General features: G+C 39.0%; 1 protein-coding gene across 1 annotated transcript; it reads left to right on the top strand.

Annotated features, from left to right (window-relative positions):
• The first annotated feature begins 1,298 nt into the window (after positions 1-1,298).
• LOC149281746 (calpain-1 catalytic subunit-like) lies at positions 1,299-23,753 on the top strand. Its single transcript, XM_089499018.1, has 21 exons — positions 1,299-1,565; positions 4,730-4,799; positions 6,514-6,632; positions 7,614-7,747; positions 8,174-8,342; positions 9,007-9,090; positions 11,224-11,309; positions 11,438-11,512; positions 12,069-12,229; positions 13,294-13,466; positions 13,658-13,669; positions 14,014-14,225; positions 14,555-14,594; positions 17,556-17,621; positions 18,922-18,979; positions 19,927-19,991; positions 21,411-21,479; positions 21,756-21,834; positions 21,914-22,030; positions 23,464-23,522; positions 23,727-23,753. Exons 1-21 carry the CDS (start codon positions 1,299-1,301, stop codon positions 23,751-23,753), a joined length of 2,142 nt encoding a protein of 713 aa, XP_089355144.1.
• Positions 23,754-24,849: the final 1,096 nt, after the last annotated feature.

The raw sequence follows: 24,849 nt of genomic DNA, 5'->3' as shown, positions 1-24,849 counted from the left end.
CTGCTGCTATTCTGGTACAGGGACACTAGTAATCCCTGCACTGCAGCTGCCGATAATGCTTCTCATATTTAGGGCTGGTATATAGTCAGGTGTCAGACTGCAGTGGTTCTCGTATTACTCTCCTTGCCAATTACAGATGGAAATATCTCTTCAGGCCTGGATTATTGGGGATGGGCCTCTGCAGAACTAGGCGTTACCCTGTACAGAAAAATATTAGACAGAGGGGAGAGATAAAGAAATAAACAGGAGACGTGGGCTTTTCAAATAAACAGGGAGTCGTGTAGAAATGAAAGCGCGATGCGTACGAGATATAATACTGACTGCATTACACAGAGTTAAAGAGGATGGTTTGTCAGTATTAGACTGAAATAGTCAGGGAACCGGAGAGAGCGGGGAGTGGCAACAACTGTCAGGCTCGGGGCAATAGACAAAGGAGAGAAACTTAACAGGTAAATCTACTTCAGAGAATCTGTGACAGAGAGTGTATTTTTTGCGTGCCTGAGTTGTTGGGTTAGTCAGGTCAGGGAGTATCTGCAGGGGAGAGACACACGGTGTGGGAGGAGACTGCAGAAAAAGCTCAAGATTACCAGGAAGGGAAGAACTAGAGAGAGCCTCCAGCACCGAGAGACCACCGACTAACCCTGCAAAGGTGAGTGTCACACCGCGAATCAAAGAGGTTTAATCTTTCCGTTGCCAAATACGGAGCCTTCCTAAATGTACATGTATTTGTGAAGCCAGGGTGTGTCTTTTTATTTTGCTGGGACGATGCCAACCACAGCCTCGGCTTTCACCACTGGCGTTTCCATGTATTTTGTACTAAAACTCCCATCGTGCTCAGCCTGCAATTGTATGGCTCAGCGCGATGGGAGCGGAAATGATCGCGAAATGTGGGGGTCGGCGGGACATTGGGCACTTTAGAAGTTAATATGCATTAACGCCAGCTTATTATCGAAGTGAATGGATCTGTATTTTTAACAAGGTGAAAACTTGGGTTCAGTACAAATATTTTGCTGTTTTACGAACAGGAAGCAAAATGGAAACAAGTTAACCATCGCTAATACTCTGTTTTATTGCAAGGCCCATTCCACAATTGTCTTCTTGATTTTAACCCTTTGCGTGCTAAAGAGTAACTAACTTTGCAGCTCCCTGGAGGCTAAGGCAACGTTATGTAACACGCATTGTTGGCAACATTACCATGAATATATTTCACATGTAATGTGTATAAAATCTGTAATTTGAAATGTTTCTACATTTAGCTCTAACCCCACTGGAAACAACTATCTCCTGCTCTTTTGAAAATGTCTGAAGAAGAGATTGTCCCGGTTTATGCCACTGGCATCTCTGCGCAGCTACAGAAACAAAGGGAACATGAACTGGGGATAGGAAAGCATGATAATGCAATTAAGTTTCTGGGTCAAGACTTCCATCAAATTCAGCAGGAGTGTTTGCAAAATGGTACTCTCTTCAAGGACGACACATTCCCACCAACAGCTTACTCCCTGGGATTCAAGGAGTTGGGTCCTAACTCATCAAAAACCTATGGAGTTAAATGGGTCCGGCCTACGGTAAGAGTCTGCAAAGGATGCTATATACCTTTTATATATATTTATATCTTTGGGTTAGTACCGTAATTTCTTGTGCTGAGCAGAGAGATGTAGGAAGGGGCTCTACTAAGCCATATAGTGCTGTATGTAAAGCCCCATTACCCAATAAGAACTGACCCTCAGTAGGACTCTCATCAAAGGTGATGGTGTGCTAGTGACATATGAGGATGTATAGTCGAGTCACTTCCCATTCAAAATGATGCTTAAAGGAATATAGGTCCCATATTTCCTACCAAACAATTATGTACAGTATGTCAGGATACTTCACTCCTTGAGTGAGTGAGCTAGTCAAAGTGGGCTTTGTTTGCTTGTAATTGTGGCAGTAGTCACTCTGTAACGTATACAGACAAAGGATTGTCCATTGGTGCTCAAATACTCTAACTTATCTAACTTCAAAGGGAAAAGTTCCTGTGCTGGATGAGAGATAGAACTGTAAATCAGTTCTTCCTCTAAGGTGACATGGTCAGTAGGAAATAACCTGTCATTATTATTATTATTTATATAGCGCTAACAATTTAGGCAGCTCTTACCAAACCTGCATGTGAATAGTGACACAGGAGAGGTCTACAGGTATCTATAATTTACAAGTCTTGCAATCGTGCCCTGATTTATTAACAACAGCAGGAACTTGTGGCCTGCCAGTTCTTTATTAGGAGACACCGTAAAAATGGGGTTAGCATATTTCACCACTGACGGACAGATGCATATAACAAAGAAAATACCAGTGCTTTATAGCTGCAAACTGGTAAAATAATTACATATAAAGGTTTGTTAAATGAATAGTTTACTGTTTCTAACAGAGACTCTGTAGTCCACATTTAGTCCACAGCTTCTGAACTCACATGTCAGTGGAAGTGCAACCTGCAAACAGAATCGAGCATAATAGGAATTCTGAAAATACCTGCTGCAGTGACCGAGAAAAGTAGCATGTCTGTCATAGTGAAGGATAGTACAAACACAAGGGCTGCAGTAAATCTGTCAGTCCTGCTGCTGAACAAAACAAGCATGAAGGAACCATGAATGCAGTCAAAGTGCCCTAAACACAGAAACAGCAAATACACACTGCTCAACCTATCTAGGCTGTCTCTAATTTTATGTTCATATCAAACATACATAAAGGGACGTATATACACCTAGAGCTCCCCCCTTCTGAGAGAGTGGCTTCATGACGAAGTGGGCTTGCTGTGCGAGGGCCAGGCTAGCCTCAAAAAGCATTACATGGAGTGCAAGAAGGGATTGGACAGGGAGTAAGTGTGGCAAAACACTACTGCTCTGTCTGCACCAGAGAAAGAAGGGAGTGACTCAGAGACTCAGGGTCACACCTGGGAGTTCCTGGCTATGTGCTTTTGTCCCTTTTCTCTATAAACAAACAAAGCTGCTGCCTACACCCACATTGTATATTTGCCACCGGTCAGGTCTAGTGCTAGCTCGGTGAGCACTCCAGGGAGCATTTGCGGAAAGCAGTCATGTTGATTTCAATGTGACTTGAAAACAACACCACAGAAGAGACAATGTGCTTTACTGCTGGAGCTTATCCTAAAGGCACATTTATTTAGTTTTTAACATTTTGAAGATAGTATATTAAGCGTGCTGGGTCTAAACCTTTGCCACAGTACTTGGAGAGCTAGCACTCAAGTTTACTTAAGGTTGAACACATCTGCACAAAAAATAGCTTTGGGATTCTTCATAATCCAACTATGCATTTGCAAGGGAGACCCTACAGAAATATAAAGGTACCACCCTACAATCAAATGCATTAAAGTGCACATGATAGCTGGAGTGCCACTTCAATATGCATTCGTTCTTTAGGAGGCAGTCTGCAATAGACTGGCCGTTTAAAATATCCTCATGTTATTGATGTCCACTTCTGGGAGGCTAGCATTATTCAACCACATCGCCAGTATTAGTCTGTTGGTCGGAGATTGACACAACAGGAGGGCCGTATAGTGGGTTACATATAAACATTTTCGGGTTCATAAAGTGGTCCTACAGTTTTAACAAAGGTCCAGTAAGCAAAAATATTATCTTGGTTGCGATGGTTATGAGTACCATTCAAACTTTGCATCCCAATGGCAATTTACACATTCCCCTATGAACGTATTTGCCCAACTGCTATGTAGGGTTGCCACGTTTCTTGCTAAATAATTTGCATAATTGCGTGACATCACAGAAACATAACGTGCACCTACCTTCCCTCCCCTCCAATATTTCCTTTCACAGAAACATAATGTGCACCTATCTTGGTTTACTTTTATCAGTGCAGGCATGGGTAGGGACATGAGGCCTTTTCCTCCGAGTCCACATGCAGCGAGCTTGCACAGGCCAGCCGGTCTGCGGATGCTGCCAGACTCCAGCATTACTCCCCCCAGCGCTCAGCCTCCGCCAATCACCCTGTTGCGGCCCGTAGCGCTGCACTAAAGACAGAGCGGCAGGAGGGGGAGCGCTCTAGTGGGTACTCCCCTCCTGCCAATCACCCTGCAAAAAATATTTATATTTTACTATACTGATAACGGCAGAGTGCTCTAAATACCGGCTGTGCCGGTGAAATACCGGCCAGGTGGCAACCCTACTGCTATGTTACAGGCAGAGACACCTGGCTGTCCTAAACCCTGCAAAAACGAGGGAGATTAGTGCGCCCCAACTGAAAAGTCTGTTCCTGCTAGCAATAGGCGAGACCACATTTGGCAAAAAAAGACTCAATACTTGATTTGGCTTGAGGCCAGAGTAGAAGGTATTTCCGTGGCTCCTCAGAAATGACATGCTTTACTGTAATCCTCTCACAAAATGATCTGAGCAAGACTAAGCAGGCAAGAAGCAATAAAACTGGTGGAATGGCATTCCCCTACTATAGTAGTGACTTTGCTGACTGTAGAGTGATGCCAAGTACTAATGGATTTGAATAGAGTACTGTGTACCAGTGTTGAGTATTGCATCAGTAATAAGGAACAGGGATCTATAATGGTTATATTTAACCCTTTACTGAATTGCATTTCTGAGCCTCTATAGACACACACGTTTCTGTAGAATTAGTAATTACACACATTGATTGCTTTGTACTGTGCACAATTCTGACCATCATTTATTTTGTTTCACTTCCTGTTTCCCCTGTGGTGCCGCACCGGCAGCAACTTGTCTCAAATCCACAGTTTATTGTTGATGGAGCAACAAGGACGGACATCTGTCAGGGTGCTCTGGGTAAGGGAATCTACCGTATAACTGATTATATGTTTAGAAATTCAATGTATTTAAATTGCAAGAGGGAGACTCCTATTTATCTGTTTAATACACTTTCATGACCACAATCGCTGAATTATCGATAGTTGGAAATACATGTTGCTGGATGTATTCACTGAATTGTGTGTGTGGCAAACATGCATCCATTGTTTGCTATCAACAATAACTACAAATGTGGGCAGTGCAGGGTGTGATGTGAGTGGGTGTTAGAGGGCGTGAAGTGTGTGGTTTTTATTAGGCGTGTGACACGCTGGGATTCCCTCGGGCTTTGTCCCTCCTCCTGGCTCACATTTCTGTTCTGTGACTCACGGCTCTGTTGCTGGGTGTGTCAGACTTGTTTTTGTGTGTGTGTGTGTGTGTGTGTGTGTTTGTGTGTGGTTGAATGCTCGTTTTGCCTATAACTGGTCGGATGGCCTCTAGTTCTCTAGCAGTGACTGAACCACAACTCTCATTATCCTCAGCAGGCTCTTGGCTGGATCATTGAGGATATAATATGACATATGACCTATCTGAAAAGCTGTTGGCTTCCCTTGGTGTACTTCATATATATTGAGCATGGACATTTTGTATATGTACATGCGATAAAGTAATTCTTTTTTTAATACAAGTATATAAAGCACAATGTTAAGCAAAGTTTTTAGTTCAGAACTCTAAGATCTGAGTTCAACAAGTTAAAATCTGAGTCCCATGAATAACTTTGTATGGCAACATTGCTTGTATAGGGGTGGTTTATAAAGGTGCTGCAAGTGGATAATACAATATGTAAAAAGGGAAATCTCAGTGGTACAGAATGTTAAGGCAGTTCAGACAATTGTATGCTTTTAACTTTGTGAAATACCAATAACAAAAGTTATGGTGGGTAAAGGTGATGGAAAACCCTTCCACTTAAAATTAAGGGGGTAGTAGAAGCATTATTAAACACTCATCTACAGACACCAGACAAGCCAGAAGGCTTGTTTTTTTTTCTCAGAAATCTCATGGTCACCATTTGCCTCTATATCCACTTTATACATGGATCCATTGAAAGCAATTACCCAGTCTACAAGACAGCCTTTAAACAACACTAGGGTAAGAGGTGTGGTAGCCAGATCACCCGCCACTCGTGGGAACCGTTTGGGGAATGCCCTTTCCTGTTTTCCCATGACTGTGCCTCAGTGCACAAAGCAAGTCTAAAAAGACATGGTGTGGAGGGACTTGAGTGGCCTGTAGAGCCCTTACCTTAGCCCCATTAGACATCTTTAATAGGCACAAATCCCCACAGAAACACTCCAAAACCGTAGGGAAATCCTTCACACAAGAGTGGATACTAATTTAGCCACATATTTATACCCATGGTTTTGAAATGGGCTGTACAAATAGCTTACAATGTATATGCATGATGATCATGTGTCACGATGGATAGGTATACCAGGGATTTGCCTTTTTGAAGCCACTGTTTGCAGATTTACCTTTTGACTTAACTATTTGATTCCAGAAATAGAAATCAGTGATATTATATATTGCATATTTCACTCTGTTTTTGGGTATGAGACATTGTTAGAAATCACTAACTTTTTTAACTCTTTACTTCCCTCTGGGTTGGTCTGTACTATCTTTTTGTGTTGTTGTTTTTCCTATATACCGTATTTCTACATTGATTTCCCCAATTTCCCTCTCTTTTTTCATTTTTGTGCAGGCGACTGCTGGCTCCTTGCAGCTATTGCCTCTCTCACATTGAATGAGACTATCCTGCACCGTGTGGTCCCTCATGGTCAGAGCTTCCAGGAGAATTATGCAGGGGTTTTCCATTTCCAGGTAAGGAAACATTTCTGTGGCCAGTATGCAATCTGTTGGTCACAATTTTTATTGTAGGTTCTAGACTAGGAACACTTGCTGCTTGCAAACATTTTGTAGTATTTTGGTTACCTCTAGGAACAGTTTATTTCAGAGTGTATTACATAAATATCCAGTTATATGATAAAAGAAGAGTGTTAGTAACATTGGTAGCAAATTTGCATTAACAATGTTACTGGAAATGACAGCATGCAACTACTTGGGTAGAACCCGTTTTTTATTTTAGAGAAGTTACATTTGAATGTAAGTTATTCAAACATTAGATTGTAAATACACTTTCAATTGTAAATGACCTGTTATTTATGTGCCTTGGCTAGTAAATCAAAAGTAGACTCCAGCCAAAAAACATGAGCACTGCTAACATCAGTGATCCAATCGCACCCTAGTACAAACAATGCAAATAAAATAAAGACACAAGGACACATACAGTTATATAAATGTATTTTTTTTATTTTTTTTTAATATTGAGTTAAAATGGGCGAATATGTTTTTGTGGACCACAACACTCTTCATTGTCAGCCAGAATACCAATGAGAGTGAAGAGAGTTGTTGCTTGTGGAAATTTATGATTTTATACCCAGAATTTGTTTGTTTAGCATGAATAGGGATTTTAACCTCTTCTTATATGTGCCTACCCTGTGATATGTTATATACTGTGGCCTACACGGGGTACCTGTGCAATCTATTTGTATTTGCAACACATAAAGCATAATTTAAAAAAAACATGTAAAAAAATTTGTATTAACGTACTTTGTTGGTTATTATTTTAATATCCATTAATTGTTAATGAGACTGTTTGAGATCCCTTTACTAAGGATCTCAATGATACAATAACTAGACACCTTGAGGTTGTTCGATCGTTGACTGAATTATTTAACATTGACATCAGCCATTGACTAAAACATCTGAGTATAAATAAACTCTGTTGACTGTGTTTTACAGCTGTGGCAGTTTGGTGAGTGGGTGGACGTTGTTGTTGACGACCTGCTCCCTGTCAAAGATGGGAAACTCGTCTTTGTGCACTCAGCTGCTGGGAATGAATTCTGGAGTGCACTACTGGAGAAGGCTTATGCTAAGTATGATTCCGAGTCTCTGTTTATACATATGCTTCATCTTCCTACAGTAATCCCAGATCAATTCTTTCTACACATAGGGTGTATTAATCAAGCCAAAAAGCAATTTGTTGTCTGCAGAAATATCTCATTGGTCTCACCTACTCCTAATGTAGTGCATTGCCTGAGAAATGATCACGTTTTTTAGCTTGGTATATTTCACCCATTAGTTAACTGACACACATTGATTCAGTCCAGCAGGCTTTCCCACATGCTCCCCTGTTGCAGTGCCAAATTACCCACAAACCTTCATTAATCACAAATAATTCCTGTCAGGATTCAATTTGCATACCACTGCTATGATTTATCGACATTATTTACACTGTGTTGCATTTACTCTCCATCCACACACCCTTATGTCTTTTGGTAACTTATATTCTCTTTATAAAGAGCTAATGGTAGTTATGAAGCTCTTTCTGGAGGAAGCACATCTGAAGGCTTTGAAGACTTCACCGGTGGAGTTACAGAGTGGTATGAGCTTAAGAAAGCACCCTCAGATCTCTACAGCATCATCTTGAAGGCTCTGGAAAGGGGGTCCCTAATGGGTTGCTCCATCGATGTGAGTTATATTTTTTTTCCCCACAACTCATTCTCCATTATGCCTTTACTTTCCACTCTGAGTCAATTTTCTATCCCTCATTACCCCTTGTACTGCACCCCTCTCTCTGCCCTTTGCTTTATTTATTTTCTATAATATTTGAACACATCTTCTATCTTTCTGTAGCTGGTGGTTGTGCAATTACTTATATTTATTGACTCCTCTGTGAGAAACCTGTCCAGCACACAGAAGATGGGAAGGTTTATCCCAATGGAGTGAAAACTAAAGTATATTACACCTATAGGTAGACTTACATAATTATATGTGAGTTGATCTTTTGACCCTTCACATTTAATTTCCATGTCAATGGGTCACCCTCAGCGAGCTGCTTCTGAAAGAAAAGCTTAGGCAGATCCATATAGTACATAGTTAAATTTGTAAGAAGATTTTCATGAAATTACTCCACCTTAAGTGTGCAACAGAAGCTCACTAGAACTGGTAATTACAATGCATATTGAGTTTAGGAAGTCTCTTGCATATCCAACCTCCTAAAATTTCCCCTTTCCTTCTTTTTTACTTTATTCTGCCCCATGGTATATTGCAGTTCTCCCTCATTCTTTTGTAGTTCTTTTTACATTCTCTTTACCTCACTGACCTCATACTTTTTTTTACATTTTTATTCCAGATCACCAGTGCCACTGACATGGAAGCCATAACATTCAAGAAGCTGGTCAAAGGGCATGCATACTCTGTGACCGGAGCCAGTGAGGTAATTGTGGAAGTATGGCATTGCCATTAATACTGACAATAGCATCACCTTCAATTGATGGTATATTTTTTGTATCCACATTTACATTTTTACCAGTTTTTCTTGGTCTCCCTTCTTCGTTATGGGGTCAAGTACAATGCATTGAAAAATAAAATAATGTGTGTGTTGCATTAATTATATGGCATGTAACAAATGATGCTTATTTTCACTTATGTTTTATTTCTTTTTTTTGTTTTACATAAAGCAGGTATTTGCTTGTTGTATATGTAAAGCTCTAATCTGCTCTAGTTGGCCAGTGTAAAATCTAAGGCTGTATCTTATTCTATTGTTGTAAATATTAGAGTAAAGAATTATTACAGTTTTAATCACCAGGGGACAATTTAACTAATTAAATTCTATGGCTAACATACTCAGGTTGGATTTCAAAACCCTTGCTTTAAAGCAATCATCACTATGATGTTTTATAATGGGATTATCTAAAATGGCAACTGCTTGGTAATTGAAATTATTATTATAACACACATCGGCGTATAACACGCATCGGCGTATAACAAACACATCCATCTTGCCTTCTCTTTGGTCCGGCACTCAGTGTGCCTCATAACTGCATGCCGGAACACTCGCAAGGTCTTGTGCACTAAATGCAGATGAGGGAGGTGATGTGGGTGGGGTGAGGAGAGAGTGGAAGGTGGAGAAAAGTCGTTTAGCGTTGGAGGAAAGAGATGAAATGAGGGAAGAAAAGTATGTTTGTTTAGCAAGCTGAAGAGCAGATGTGTAAGTGTGGAGGATGAACCAGTAGTGGTTGAAGTCAGCTTCGGAGCGTGATTTCCTCCAGACACGCTCAGCACTGCGGGAGCATTTTGTAAATAGCGTGTCTGCCTTGAGCTGACGACGTGGAGCTTTGCAAAGTTGAGGGGGAGCAAGTGAGTCAAGTGCAGTTGATAGAGTGTTGTTATAGTGTGCTGTGGCTAGGTCAGGGCAGGGTATAGTAGAAGTCTGGGAAATGCCAGATTCACCTACACTATATCACCAAAAGTATGTGAACACCTGACAATCACACCTATATGAGCTTGTTAGACTTCCCATTCCAAATCCATGAGCATTCATCCCCCTCCTTGCAGCTAAAACAGCCTTCGCTCTCTTAGGAATGCTTTCCACAAGATGTTGGAATGTGTCTCCAGAAATTTGTACCTATTCAGTTTTTTTAGAGCAGGCACTACTGTTGGATAAAGGTGTTAAATGAGTTTAATGTCTGGACACGTTGTGTTTTGTACACCAGCAAATAAATCACAGTTTGCTGCAAACTGGTGTTCCTGAGCCTTATTGCCCTAGATGACGGTGCTTAAGATCCCTAAAAGTGACATTCCTCATACTGCAGGGTTTGTCGCAACTGTTTTATTTTTTTCCTCTGAATGTTTAGTCTTGCTACATAATATAAGAAGCTTTTTAATTTCCTATGGAAATAATTTGCCAGTACGTGCTTTTATGTCACATGAGTTTGAGAAAGTTCTAATCGCTCTGACTGATCAGCAGCATTCTTTGCCCCATGATATACACGTAATGTAAACGGAAAGCTTTAGCTTTTTTGTTCCCCCGCATGGTGTACTATGCTAACATTAAGGGTTTAAGCCCACTGTTTTCATGACAGCATGGTATATCATGAAGGGCAGAAGGGGTTAAAGGAGGGAAGGGGAGAAATGATCATCCTGATACCCAAGACGGGAAGTTGGTGCTATTGTATACACATACTGTGTTTCTAATATTATGCAATTTAAATATTTAAACACAATTACATAGGCCTTTCTATGTTCAAACATTCTTTATTGAATTGTCCAAAACAATTGTGAACAATTTTACATATCACATTTATCTTAGACATAGTTTCTATTTCAAAAGTAAAATCGGCCGCAGTAGTGGGCAGGATACTCATATTTATCTCATATTCTTAGATTTGATCAGAGACCTGTGTAGCGTAAGAGGAGGCCTAATGACGTGCCCCACAAAGTTCCACACTGTTTAGTCCCAGAATCTCAAACGACGTTCCACCATGCCAGTGCAGCTGCATATTCCAGCGACTCTCCATGCTCATCACAAGACATAGGCTTATTTACCATTCTTATCTTTTGGTCATAGGTCAACTACAGAGGGCAGACTACAAAGCTGATTCGGATGAGGAACCCATGGGGAGAAGTAGAGTGGACAGGTGCTTGGAGTGACAGGTGAGATCCACAGATGTTGTCCCAAAGCATAAAAACATATTTTCCCCTATTCTTTGACCAGATAGACCAGATAGGACACTCAAATTACTCTGCTCTGTTCCATTGATCATAGTTTGTGTGCTCTGCAGTTCATCTGAATGGAATAATGTGGATCCATCTCAAAGAGGAAAATTGATGTCTAAGATGGAGGATGGTGAATTTTGGTGAGTTGCAATTCCAGACCACACTCTCGTATTAGTCTTCTTTTTTGTTTTATTGTAGTGCCTACCTAACTATGTTCATGTAACTGATACTGCCAATTAGTAAATAGAACCAAATAAGCTGAAATTAAATATTGCATCCAAAATTATGTATTATAAGCTGACAAACTGGCATTTTTATCTTATCTCATGCATAATGCAAAGTCAAAGCAGAAACTCACAGCTTATTGTTATAAATAGATTTGTGGTGTTATGAACCACTGGATTTTTCAGCCCTGGGGTTGCTGAGGACACTTAAGAACAATGCGCACAGCATGGGTAATCTGGAGCAAAGTGAAATTTTGTGTTTGTCAAGGTTTAAGAAAGAAGGTAAAGCCAAAATTTCACATTGTGGAAAAAAACCATTGTACGTCATATAGGAATGTGTGGTAACTTTTTTTCCTGGCACCCCAAGGAGTCCAATTTGAAAGTAAAATACATAATACTAACCTGAATAACAGAATATTTTGTAATTATTTGCCTATTTGTCTCTGTTTCACATTCTGCTTCTTTTACTCAGGATGGCTTTTCAGGAGTTCCTACGTGAATTTTCCCGTCTTGAGATCTGTAATCTTACACCCGACGCTCTCACTGCCCGTAGATATCGCAAATGGAACACAACTCTTTATACTGGGTCTTGGCGCAAGGGAAGTACAGCTGGAGGTTGCCGAAACTATCCTGGTAAGCAAATGAACTGAAAATGCAATCAAACCAGTCTCAGAGTTTAGTAGGCAGAGCTGATCTATATCAAATAAAATATATTTTTCATTTCTGCACTAGCTTTGCATGTACAGAATTTCTTGCTCCCTTCCTCAATAGCCATAAGATCATCCACCCATACATGTCATATTAACCCAAACTAGCAAAGGATCACCGGAGCTGCTTATAAATATGAACTAGCAGCAATAAATGTTCAAAAAACTCTCAATGAGAGATACAGAGGAGTAGGTACTCACTGGATACAAGTGTATCACCATCAATAATAAATTGATGGTGATAATAAATATGAAAAAAGCAGAAGACTCAGCCAGGATAATGGTCAAAAAACAGTTCCCTTTATTAATGGAAACCCCGACCAGTTTCGGCGTAGAAAAACGCCCTTATCAAGGTGAAACATGTTTCACCTTGATAAGGGCGTTTGTCTACGCCGAAACCTAACAAGCCTAACAAACTCTGTACCCGTACAGTCACATTAGCTTAATCTATGTGACTACTGTGAGTTGCAAGCACTACCATGCTACAATTCGGAAAACAATTCAAATATATACAAGTTACAGTTGATTTCCTTAGCGTTAAAGTTGGCCTTCCAACTTAAATGGAACGTGGAATTGACCTTTAAGGCACCTGATGCCCCTGGATACATATCAATAAACCAGCAATGAGCAGTCACTTTTCAATCTGCCAGTCAGCTTTTTTGTTTTTAATATTTGGGATGATCCCTTTCTATGCACCAAAATAGAAACTTTAAGTGTATCATTTAATGTTGCCAGATGGCATTAAATGGCGTTCTACCTGGGCTACTTAGAGGTGGGGTGTAGTTTGTGATTTTTTTTTTTTGTGTCTTACATTTTATGTTTGCTTTAGTTAATTATGTGGACCTTTGGGGGTTTACAGCCGTAGCTCCTTTTTTACAAATTGTTTTTCATTATGCATGGGAAGATTCTGAAAACCTGCACATTTGCAAAGAGCTTGAGTCTTGTTGTTGAGAGCCATTCTCAGTGTCTAATATGCTCTTCTCTCTCTAGCCACGTTCTGGATTAACCCACAGTTCAAGATAAAGCTCGAGGAGGAGGATGATAATGATGACTATGGCTCTGAAACAGGTTGTACTTTTCTCCTTGCTCTCATGCAAAAGAACCGGCGCAAGGAGAGGCGCTTTGGAAAAGACATGGAAACCATTGGCTTTGCTGTATATGAGGTAGGCAGATACTGAACAGAAAGCATTGTACAATTCTATAAGTAGTCATTGGTACTATGTAGGCTTTCAGACACAAAAATAACTTTGCAGTGGATATATAAATGATCATACTGAAAATTATTTAATCACATAAGGGTATATGTTACTTCTAAACCATGAATAATATGCATATTTGTTTTTTCTCGTTGCAGGTTCCTCGAGAGGTATGTAACATTTACGATCATCGCTTTGTATACAATCAAAAACCTTGTATGAAAATAATTAATTTGTATTTGCAATTTCTTGTGGTAATTTCTACCACTACCTTGCATGCATTATCATGGCCCTTGGCACCCATGCTTTTATTTTCTCATTCAGTTATTTTCAATGAAAAAAATCTTAATCACTGTTGTAGTTTTTCATCCTTGTGTAACTTTATATGTGTATTTTGGCCCAGTAAAAGGTATTAATGTCAACTAAAAGCCCCATTTATTTATTGGGCTTTATATGGCAATATCCATTTTTCTTCTTTTTTAATTTTTAACACATGTCCTACCTGCCTTGTTAGTTTTTAGGACAATCAGCCGTGCACTTGAAGCGTGACTTCTTCCTCACAAACTCATCTCGAGCCCGCTCTGAACAGTTCATTAACTTGAGGGAAGTCAGCACCCGACACAAGCTTCCCCCTGGGGAATACATTGTGGTACCATCCACCTTTGAACCTAATGTTGAGAGTGACTTTGTTTTAAGATTCTTCTCTGAAAATCGACATGGAGCTGTGTAAGTTAAAAAAAAAAAAAAAAAAAAAGACTAAAAAAAAATTACATGTTTGAAGGTTAAAAGAAAACCGATCATTTCACGTAATTCCAAAAAGAAAGATAGAACAGTGTAAATATAGGTAATGAAGGTAGGGAACTATGAATGTGGTGGATAGCACAACACCACAAGATTCACTGGACAGGGTAAAATAATACTTTAAGTAAATACACAAAATGGATGTAATATCACTCATGTCTAAGAATATAGTCTTTCTAACGTTGTTTCCTATACTTCACATCCTTACTTGTTGAACTCTTACTTGCATGTAAAGCTCATCTTTCTGTTTGCAGGGAGATGGATGATGACATATCTGCCAACTTACCTACCGAGGTGAGTGCCCAGCATTCTATTATCTACATGAGAATGTTAAAAAGGCACATCAAGAACAGGCACATAAAGAACCCTTTAAGTCCCCTTAGGAGGTACATCCTTAAAACCTGTGCTAAGAAGCCCATTAGGATATACAGGTATGCCCTGACTTTGTTGCTACACACGAGATGAGGCTGTCTTGAAAGCCTGGACTCAACCCTGTCAGCAGAAGCCAGCATCGCTGCCTTTTTGCTGACTGATCATGCGTAGGTACACATCAATCACGGAATGCCCGATCTCAGCATAGCTTTCCGGTAAGTCAAAGCTTACACCCACCGGAAGTTCCCTTGAGGAGAGGAGAGCCTCAGCAGTGTCTGTGTAGACCCTGCAGGGCTTTCCTATTTCTCCCCTTGCTGGCTGATTGCAATTATTGCAATCTGCAATGGAGGGCCATAAAGCCCTGCTTGCTGATCATATTCTGTTCAGCACAAGTAGATATGATTGAGTGGAAGGAGTAAAATAGTTTCTTCCTTTCCCCAAAAATTGAAAAAAATCTAAATGAAAAATAAATATAAAAAACAATATTGAAAATATTAAAATACAAAATCTTTTTTCCCTAAAAGTGCCCCTTAGTCCCTTTTTTTTTAAATATTTAAAAACTCACTACACCTAATCGCCTTAAGTCAATACTAGTAAAAAATAGTATGGGTAATATGTAAAGCATGGATGTGGGGTATGACTTATCAGGAGATGTTGCAGAACATAAATTAGATTATTTTTCAGCTGTGGCATCTACAGTACAGAAGAAAATTTAAGCAAGATTGCAAAAATGATTTTCTGTTTTAGTGTAGTTTTTTTTTTAATCTGTTATCACTAAAAGGCCATTCTTCTCCTGAACAAAACGATGTGTAATTTGTGTAGGTCCATCAAATATGGAAAAGGGGAATCATGGTTTAACAAATATATGGTAAAAAATGAAAGCGCTAAGGGGGTTAGATACTTATTTGTTGTTCCTAACACAGTATAAAATGTGCAGAATCTTAGAGATGGCAGTTGAGATTAGAATATGTCTCAATATGAACATAATTGACCTCGGTGTGATTTTTCCAAGGAATTGTAAAATGCACAAATTTACTTACATTTCAAGATTCTGGAAAGGATTAGCATAACTATATATTCTTACAAATCTAATTAAAGGGAAATGTTTAAATGTTTAAAGTTAAATCTTAAAGTAAATCTGTCGCTTTTCCCAGATCCTACACTGTGGGTCTATATATTAAATATAATCCATTCTATTGTGTTTGCAGATTAAAAAAATATCCCTATTAAATAATGCTTGTCCTGCCACTCTGACATTTATTTATAGAGTGCTAACACATACTATAGCACTTTTACAATAGGGCACAAAGAGATCAAATAGTAACATTACAATGACAATACCGTATTGGCTCGGATATAGGCCGCACCCTAAAAGTTTTTTCTTTAAAAAAGCACCAAAACAACATGCTGCCACTCTGTCTCCCCCCCCGAGATATGCTGCCACTGTCGTCCCCCCCCCCCCCCCCCCGAGATATGCTGCCACTCCCCCCCCCGACTTACCAGAGCAGACTCCCGGGTGTCTTCCGGTGCCAGCACTCAGCGGATGTGCCGGCACCGGAAGTTGTATATGCGTATTGCATAGATGTCCCCCGCCGGCACCGCAAGATACCCGGGAGTCTGCTCTGGTAAGTCTTGGAGGCAGAGGTAAAACGCATCGTGCAGACGGTCACCGGCTGCGGTGATGCGCGTAAACAACCTCCGCTGCCGGGACTCCCCGTGAGAAGTGCTGGCAGGGAAGGCTGTATGAGCGTATCAGAGAGTAGGATGCAGGTCCCCTGCACCACTGCGGGGGATCTGTATCCTAACCCCGCTGCCTGTCGGGCGCTAGACCCCGAATATAGGCCTATATTCGAGCCAATACGGTATATATTGACACACAGAGAACTGGAAGGATAAGAGGGTTCAGTTCAGTTCTTGTGAGATTACAATCTGTTACGAGGTTTAAGGGGAATTAGAAGGAGATTTCAATTGCAGTTTGGGATAAATGTTTACACTGGCTGCCAAAAAAAGTACAACCAACGTTTTTAATTTAAGAATTTAGTTACAGTTTAGCATGCTTAATTGTGGGTTTCCTTTTTTTTTTTTTGAATACACATGGTTTTTGTTGCACAATTTTTTTTTTTTTATCCTTTGTGGATAAGTACCTCTTAGGACACTTCTAGAGCAGCAGGGACAGCAGGAGACCCAATATGTTTTCAGGCTTTTAGTGCACCAACTCAGTCAAACAAACATAGAAAGAAAAACCTTCTCCTATTTAGGAGGCTTACTAAACAGTAGTCTTCCCTGACTAACACAGAACTGGCCAGCTAAGCTGGTTTCCAGTATAAAATGAATATACTTCCCAAAAGTCATCTCTCCTACCAGCTCACATTGTAGCACACTGAAACTCAGGTATACCTCCTGTTCCTTCCAAGATGTGGACAAATCGCAGTGGGGTGTTCTCAGTCAGAGAGAGAGACTTTTTTCTCCACACTGCATTTATCTCGGTGCAGATATAAACCTGGGGCACCTGTGTTAATTGGACTAGCAGTTAACCCATTTGTCACTGGGATAAACTGCACTTTCCAAATTCCTGCTTACATAGAAGCCATCTTTCACCCTGTCACACCTTTTCTTGGTTTTCATTAGATTTGTCAACAGTAAGCTCAGTGTGGTATATGAGTATATAATGTGGCCATCATGACTCTCTACAATGATGGCATACAGCTAAAGAAAGTTTATTGGATTAATATGGTATAAAAACTAATACTCTGCTTTACTGTATGTATACAGTATGTTTTCCATGGGACGTTCCCTTACATCTAAAGGGGATTATGAACACTATTTGTATGATTCTCTTCTTTGGGAAGTGTAAGAGGCATTTATATCTTCATGTGTTTATAGGAAGCATTATCTGAAGATCAACTTGATGACGCATTTAAAAACCTTTTCAAGCAGCTTGCTGGTGCGGTACGTATATGTAGATGGCAATGAGATAGAACATTTTTTTAGTATTTGAACTATACAGGTTATTGAGTTTTATGTATGTATTGGCAAAGAAGGCTTACATTCCTCTACTGTACATATACAACAATTAGTAATAATGTATGTAATGGTTTGGTATTGTATTGCATAATTTTACAGTTTACAGCATTACCTGGATGCTTTGGCGTGAAGTTATATTTTTCAGAATATAATATGTACCTGAATATAAGATTTCAATAAGGAGTTCAGTAAATAAAATATATGGGGAGATTTCATATGTCTGCCAGGCTGCTCTCGTTGTTAAAAAGGTTACATTATTACATGATTAGACCCATGCTTAACACTCAAATCAATAATAACACAATTTAGTTTTATACCTGTGGTGTCATGGATCGGCATCAGGTACATGCGGTTGTAACATCCAGTGCTGCTGTACTGTAACAAATGGAGCATCAAGATGTACTTCCTGTTTATACGTCAAAACTCACTGTTGGGTGTCTGTTATAGGAGACACAAGTCTGCTTCTAGGGTTTTCGTGGCAGGGTGCTGTTAAGTTTCTACATATATATATATATATATATATATATATATATATATATATATAATTTCTATAGTGAACCCTAGACCGCAGGAACCTAAAGGGAATGACCTCACTGTCATAGAGTTTTCATTACGTCATGGTGACCTCTCCAATAGTTCTAATTAAGTATTTATTTTGTTTGTTGTTATTTCTTGTGAGTGGAGATACTTTGTTTCCCTTACTTCTCACACCAATGCCCCCGCTTGCTAATCATACAGCTCGCACAGTTCTGCCTACCTGCTTTCCTAATAACTCTGTGTGATCAGTTGAGGCGGATCATCAGAGACTGTGCAAGGTCTCTATTACACCAAGGGATTTCTTTTGTGGCATACCCTCTGAAACTAGTAACACAAGTTAGATTCAGATGTTCTTGTGAACCAGCATATTGTAGTGACACATGTACAGTAAGACATAGATCCAGAAATAGAACTGCCCAACCAAACATGGGCCACCATATTTAAGTCTTGGTTTCCATAACCATACTTTGATGTAGCTGACGTATTATTGCATTTATGAGCATGTTTTTATTAGTGAAATGTTTTGCATGTTTGTGGGAGTCCCATTGTGAAGAGGACAATTTACTGTGCTCACAATGGCAATACTGTTTGTTTTTTTAAAATGTCGGTCTATAACAGTGATCAAATCAATTCATATGCTTGGTGGATAGAATAACATAACTGTTATCTTAATCTTTTGTCCACATAGGATATGGAAATTAGCGTTCAGGAATTACAAGCCATATTAAACAAAATAGTTTCTAAACGTAAGTATATCTAAATATCTATATTTTGGAGTGTTTCATTTGTGAGGTCAGGCACCAATGTTGGACTAGAAGGCCTGGCTCCCAATCACAGTTCCAGTTCATCCCAAAAGTGTTTAATGGGGTTGAGGTCAGAGCTCTTGCGGGCCAGTCACATTCTTCCACGCCAAACTCATCCAACCATGTCTTTTTGGACATTTATTTGTGCTCTGGGGCTCAGTCATGCTTCTCCAAACTGTTCCCACAAAGTTGGAAGCATAGCATTGTCCAAATTCTCTTGGTATGCTGAAGCATTAAGATTTCCCTTTCACTGGAAATAAGGGGCTTAGCCCAACCCCAGAAAAAACAGCCCCATTATTCCTCCTCCACCATTGTTTACTGTAGGCACATTGCAGTTAGGCAGGTAACATTCTCCTGGCTTCCACCAAACAGAGACTTGCCCATCAGACTGCCAAACAGAGAAGCATAAGTGGTCACGCCACAGAACACGTTTCTGCTGCTCCAGGGTCCAGTAGCAGCGTGCTTTACACCCCTCAATCCGACGCTTGGCATTGTACATGGTCTTCTGCTTCGTGGCAACTGTTCCTAAACACTTCCACTTTCCCATAATACCACTTACAGTTGACTGTGGAATATCTAACAGAGATGAAATTTCACAAATTGACTTATTGCAGAGGTGTCATTCTATCACAGTACCAAGCTTGAATTTACTAAGCTCTTCTGAACGACCCATTTTTTCACAAATGTTTGTAAATGCAGACTGCATGGCTAGGTTTTATATATAGATGTTAAATAGATTTTATACACCTCTGGAAATGGGTCTGATTGAAGAAGTTGAATTCAATAATTAGGAGGTGTGTCCCAAAACTTTTGTCCATACAGTGTGTGTGTGGTACTTAATTACTTCCACAACAACAGTTTTTATAGTGTCATTTTAATTTTTCTTGCAGATAAAGATCTCCGTACTAAAGGATTCAGTTTAGAGTCGTGCCGCAGTATGGTGAATTTAATGGATGTATCCTTTTGAATTCTCACTTATTGTATTAACACTGATTACATGATGGCAGCTTGGTCTAGTTCAGTTACCAAACTCAAAGTTGCACTCAAACTGTCAGCTGGGAGCCAGCACAGTAGTATCTGTTGACATGGTGGAAAACCAAGGTCCAGTCTTTAACTCATGAAGTGCCAGGAGAATAATTTGCCCTCAAGGGTCAGAATTATGAAACAATCCTGGCACATCACTCGGTGTCAAGGGATTTACCTGAATAGCAATATGTGTGAGAAAATCACCAAAAATGTACCTCTTCGGCAAAGTTTGGCAAAGATTGATGGTACAAAATAGATGCATGAGAAGTGACAAAATACCCCATGTTAAGTACCCTAGGTTGTCTTTTGAGAAATATGTCTATGGGGGGGGGGGGGGTAATTCAGGGATTTATGACAGGTATCAATGTTACTATTGCTAATTTGAAACAAATGTGATTATTTTTTTTGTATTTTGAAATGGCAAAACGCTACTTGCACTTATTGCCCTATAACTTGCAAAAAAAACCCATTAAAACGTTGGATATTTTTTTAAACCCAGAACAAATACTAAAATTTATTTAGCAGGTTTTTTCATTAGCTTTTGCAGATAAGTAAAAGATTTTTTAAAAATGTCAGAAAAGGTTTTTGTGTTTTGTTTTTTTTTCAGTTTCAAGTAAATTAGATATTTGGGATAAATGGTATCTAAAGAAAGACATTCTTGTCATGAAAAATTATACAATTTATGTGGGTACAGTAAATGTATAATTACTCCACAGACATGTTAAAACAAAAAAGGATACAAAAATAAAAATGGACCTGTCATGAATGGGGTTTAATATATATAATATATATAATATATATATACCGTATATGCTCGATTATAAAACAAGGTTTTTTTTATAATCGTCTTATAATCGTGATCCTCTTATAATCAGACCTCAAATAGGTCTGACTATGAGACGACTAAGATCCAGATCCCCCGCAGCTGCAGGGGACCTGGATCCTCCTGTCTCCCCCGCCCCACTTACCGGCACCGGTGCAGGGAATTCTCTCTGACAGCCGGGGAAGGTCTGCGTGATGGACGCAGACAACCCCCGCTGCTAACCGCACCTCCTTCCGGCTGCAGCGTAAGTTGTCTACGTGAATCGCGTAGACATCTACACACTGCTCCGGCTACACACCGGGGACTCAGAAGCACCAGTAAGTGGGGCGACGACAGGAGGATCCAGGTCATTCCGACTAACTAAATATGGTGAAATAATCCAAACTATTAAATATTGAATTATACAAAATTAAGTGCATTCTAGGCTGGGTTTATTTTGATAATATATTGTTTTTAAAATCATTTTAACTTTTGTTTTTTATTCAACATCCAGTATTGTGTATTATCCTTAATGTGATGTTACAGAAAGATGGGAATGGGAAATTAGGAATACTGGAATTCAATGTCCTGTGGAATAAAATTAAGAATTATCTGGTAAGGCTTGATTGCAAGAAATAATCATATTAATTTAAATTCAATAAATTACCGATAGCAACTTGGGGGACTCTGTGGGGACACAAATACTAATTCGGGTTCCCTCTTACAGCGCATGCAGTTTAAAAAAGCATGTTGCAACTTCTACAGGCCACCTCGAGTTAAGTTAAAACTCAGGAGCTAAACTTGCTGAAACTTGTTATAGTAGAATATAATATGCATAGTAAACCAAACTTGGGGCACTGTGCTAGAATTGGTGTTTTCTTTGTATTACAGACAATTTTCAGAAAGTTTGACATGGACAAATCTGGAAGCATGAGTGCTTATGAGATGCGTTTGGCTGTGGAGTTTGCAGGTGAGTTACTCTGGTAGCATTGAATAAAAGTGATAGAGGAAGAAATAGTATTAAGGTTTAATATCACTCTTGTTTGTAGGCTTTAAGCTGAGCAACGGACTCCACCAGCTACTGATAACCAGATATGCAGAACCCGATTTGGCTGTGGATTTTGATAACTTCACATGTTGTCTGATTAGGCTGGAGACTATGTTCAGTAAGTAGCAAAACTATACACGATTGATAGTGCTGCAAAGGGTCCTGCATGTGGATATTTTCTTCTTTCGGTTTCATATTGAAAAACTCAAAAAAATTCCAAAAAAAGAGAGAAAACCGATACCTCAAAAATATGATTTAGTGTGACTCTCAGAAGCGTGAAACTGCTGGTGTGAAATATAAATACAATTGTGTGTGAAATATAAATAGCGATATAGAAATTTTTTTAAAGAATTTTGTGGGAGGTAGAAAAGATGGCAAAAAAAATCTGCTAAGTTTCATAAATGACATAAATAAATCACTGAATTAGTTAGTAACTGGGTGTGCGGATAGCTGTATACATTGCTCTTCAATAGAAAATCGTATCAGCCTACAAATCAGAGGAAACAACATAGTGTATACTGATAAAATTGTTCTGTATTGCACTATAGCAACTTAGAGTATAATCAGTGATAGCAGGTGCATCAAATCGAAGTCCAAATACTGCTAGTCGATGTACGCAAACTCTTGTCCGGAGGTACAGAAGTGTTTCTTCTCAGTGTATTCATATTTCCTGCTGGCTCTGGGACTCGTAGTTGTTCTTTAGGGAATGTTCTGTCTCTCTATGCGTCTGAGCAGTAGTCTCGATAGCACTCACTACACTGCCCTACGCATAAAAATTAAGCTAGCTACTGTAAAATAAAAGAAAAATAAATGATTGTTCCTTTCCTCCTCATGTCAAAGCACTGCCACAAATATAATGTTCAGTCTGCAGGAGTACCCAGGTATTTCTGTCTCTGCAGTGCCCTTTGCCACTGCAAAGTATCCATTTTCCTTCAGGTGCAGATTCCTGGACGGGGATCCTGACGTGATAAATCACAGTATTTACACTTTGATTTAATGTGCCTGCAATTACTTATTGTCCTGTGATTTGCTACGATATAAAGCGCAATACAGAGCGATTTTCTCAGTACACACTATATTGTTTCTTAGTTTGATTTGTAGGCTAAAATAGCTTTCTTTTGACGAGCAACGTATATAGCTGGGAATACACCTAGTTAATAGCTAATTCACTGATTTATTTATTTGTGTAATTACACACTGGTTGTGTTTCATTCTTTTTGCCTTTTTATTTCCCTTTGAATTTCAGAACTACCTCCACATGAGTCTTACTTTCTAAGCATTTCTATATCACTATTAATATTTCATACCATATTTTATTTATATCTCACACCAGCAGTTTAATGCTTCTGGGAGACGCACTAAATTTTGAGGTGTGTTATTTTTTTTTTTTGGTTGCTGTTTTTTATTCTGCCACAGTATATATGAACATGATTGGTGACACCGATAGTGTAACATTGCATTATAATATGACCATTTAAACCTATAAAAGGCTGTTGTCTGAAATTTTCAGCTTTATTCTGGTAATCATTCTTAAATACTTGTTTTCTACAGGGTTTTTCCAAGGTATGGATACAGACAAGGATGGAGTCATCAACTTTAACCTGTTTACAGTGAGTTGGTCTTTAAAACTATTTTTGTTTTTCTAATCTACACGTCTTTGCAACTCACATCTCACTCAATAATCTTTTTTGTTCATACTTGTGAATTTAATTAGTTCCACTTCAACTATTACTCCCTTAGTGCTAATTTTTTTGCCTTGGGGTCCATAATCACAATCATTTTATTCATGTGTGCTTTTCTTTGTATTTTTTCAGTGGCTTCAGATGACCATGTTTGCATAGTGAAACCTCCCTTATACTTGAGCTGTATCTTACATCGCCCCTATAATCAATCGCGAGTGCCTTCGATTACCTGCTGCTGTGCCAAAAGAAATACCTTGAGAATATCTCTCTGCCCTACCACTCCGTTGTATACTGTATTGTGGTTACACTCCTTAATGGCTGTCTGCCCGTTGGTCCTCTTCTTTCAGTCTAATATACACAAAAATACCCTTCTCTCAGCATTTTTTTAAAAATACAGCAACATTTTTGCTTGAACTGATCATGGATATATTTAGCTATTTGGCCTTTCCTAAGTACTTTAGGATGTCTTCATCATGCTTATTGCCAGATATATTTAGTTACACTTTATTAGCCTCTTTTTATACTAGGTTTTAAATGCCAAAATTATGTTGAGCATTATGTACTGAAAATATAGTCAAAAACCTGCACTGTCAAATTTGTATATTAAATATGGGGATTTTCTTGCATATTACTTGTTGCATTTGTCCGAAATACATATGCTTTCTATATCTTACAAAATGTTTTTTTCTTTATTGGTTTCTGGTATGATGACATTACACTTAAAACTAAAATGTTAATACATTTTATAATGTTGCTTTGTCATTTGACGTAAATTGAATTGTATTTCTTGAGTTTTGTGGATGATTGGCTTGTAAAATAAGTTCGTTCATTGAGCTACTAACGTTTTATTGCCAGCTTTCTATGTAGCAGTTCAATGGGCATCTTAAGAATCTGTAGTAAATCCATCCAGCCCTAGTGACCTTAGAAGCTATGATGAACCAAGTACGCAGTCTAAGCAGCTACTTTTGGCTTTACTTATTTAATTTTCAGTACAGAAAGTTTTCTTTTAGCACTTTGGGGCATTGTTGTATTAATTTCATACTTTGCATATCCTTCACTATTTGTTCTATAGATTTCTTTCTTAAGTGTATAGAGTACACAAAGACCTTAACAACACTTCTCCACACATGCATATATTCTAACCTCTTCTATAAATTATCAACTGCTTTGAAATATAATTAGTAAGTTTTAACTTGCTTTACTATATTACAGCCACATCATTCCCACACTAAACTTTACTTGAATATTGAGGCAC

The sequence above is a fragment of the Sceloporus occidentalis genome, unplaced genomic scaffold (assembly GCF_023333645.1).
Source record: "Sceloporus occidentalis isolate IW3139 unplaced genomic scaffold, rSceOcc1.0.p SCAF_128, whole genome shotgun sequence".
Taxonomy (NCBI): domain Eukaryota; kingdom Metazoa; phylum Chordata; class Lepidosauria; order Squamata; family Phrynosomatidae; genus Sceloporus; species Sceloporus occidentalis.
This window is presented reverse-complemented; position numbering and strand designations above follow the sequence as displayed.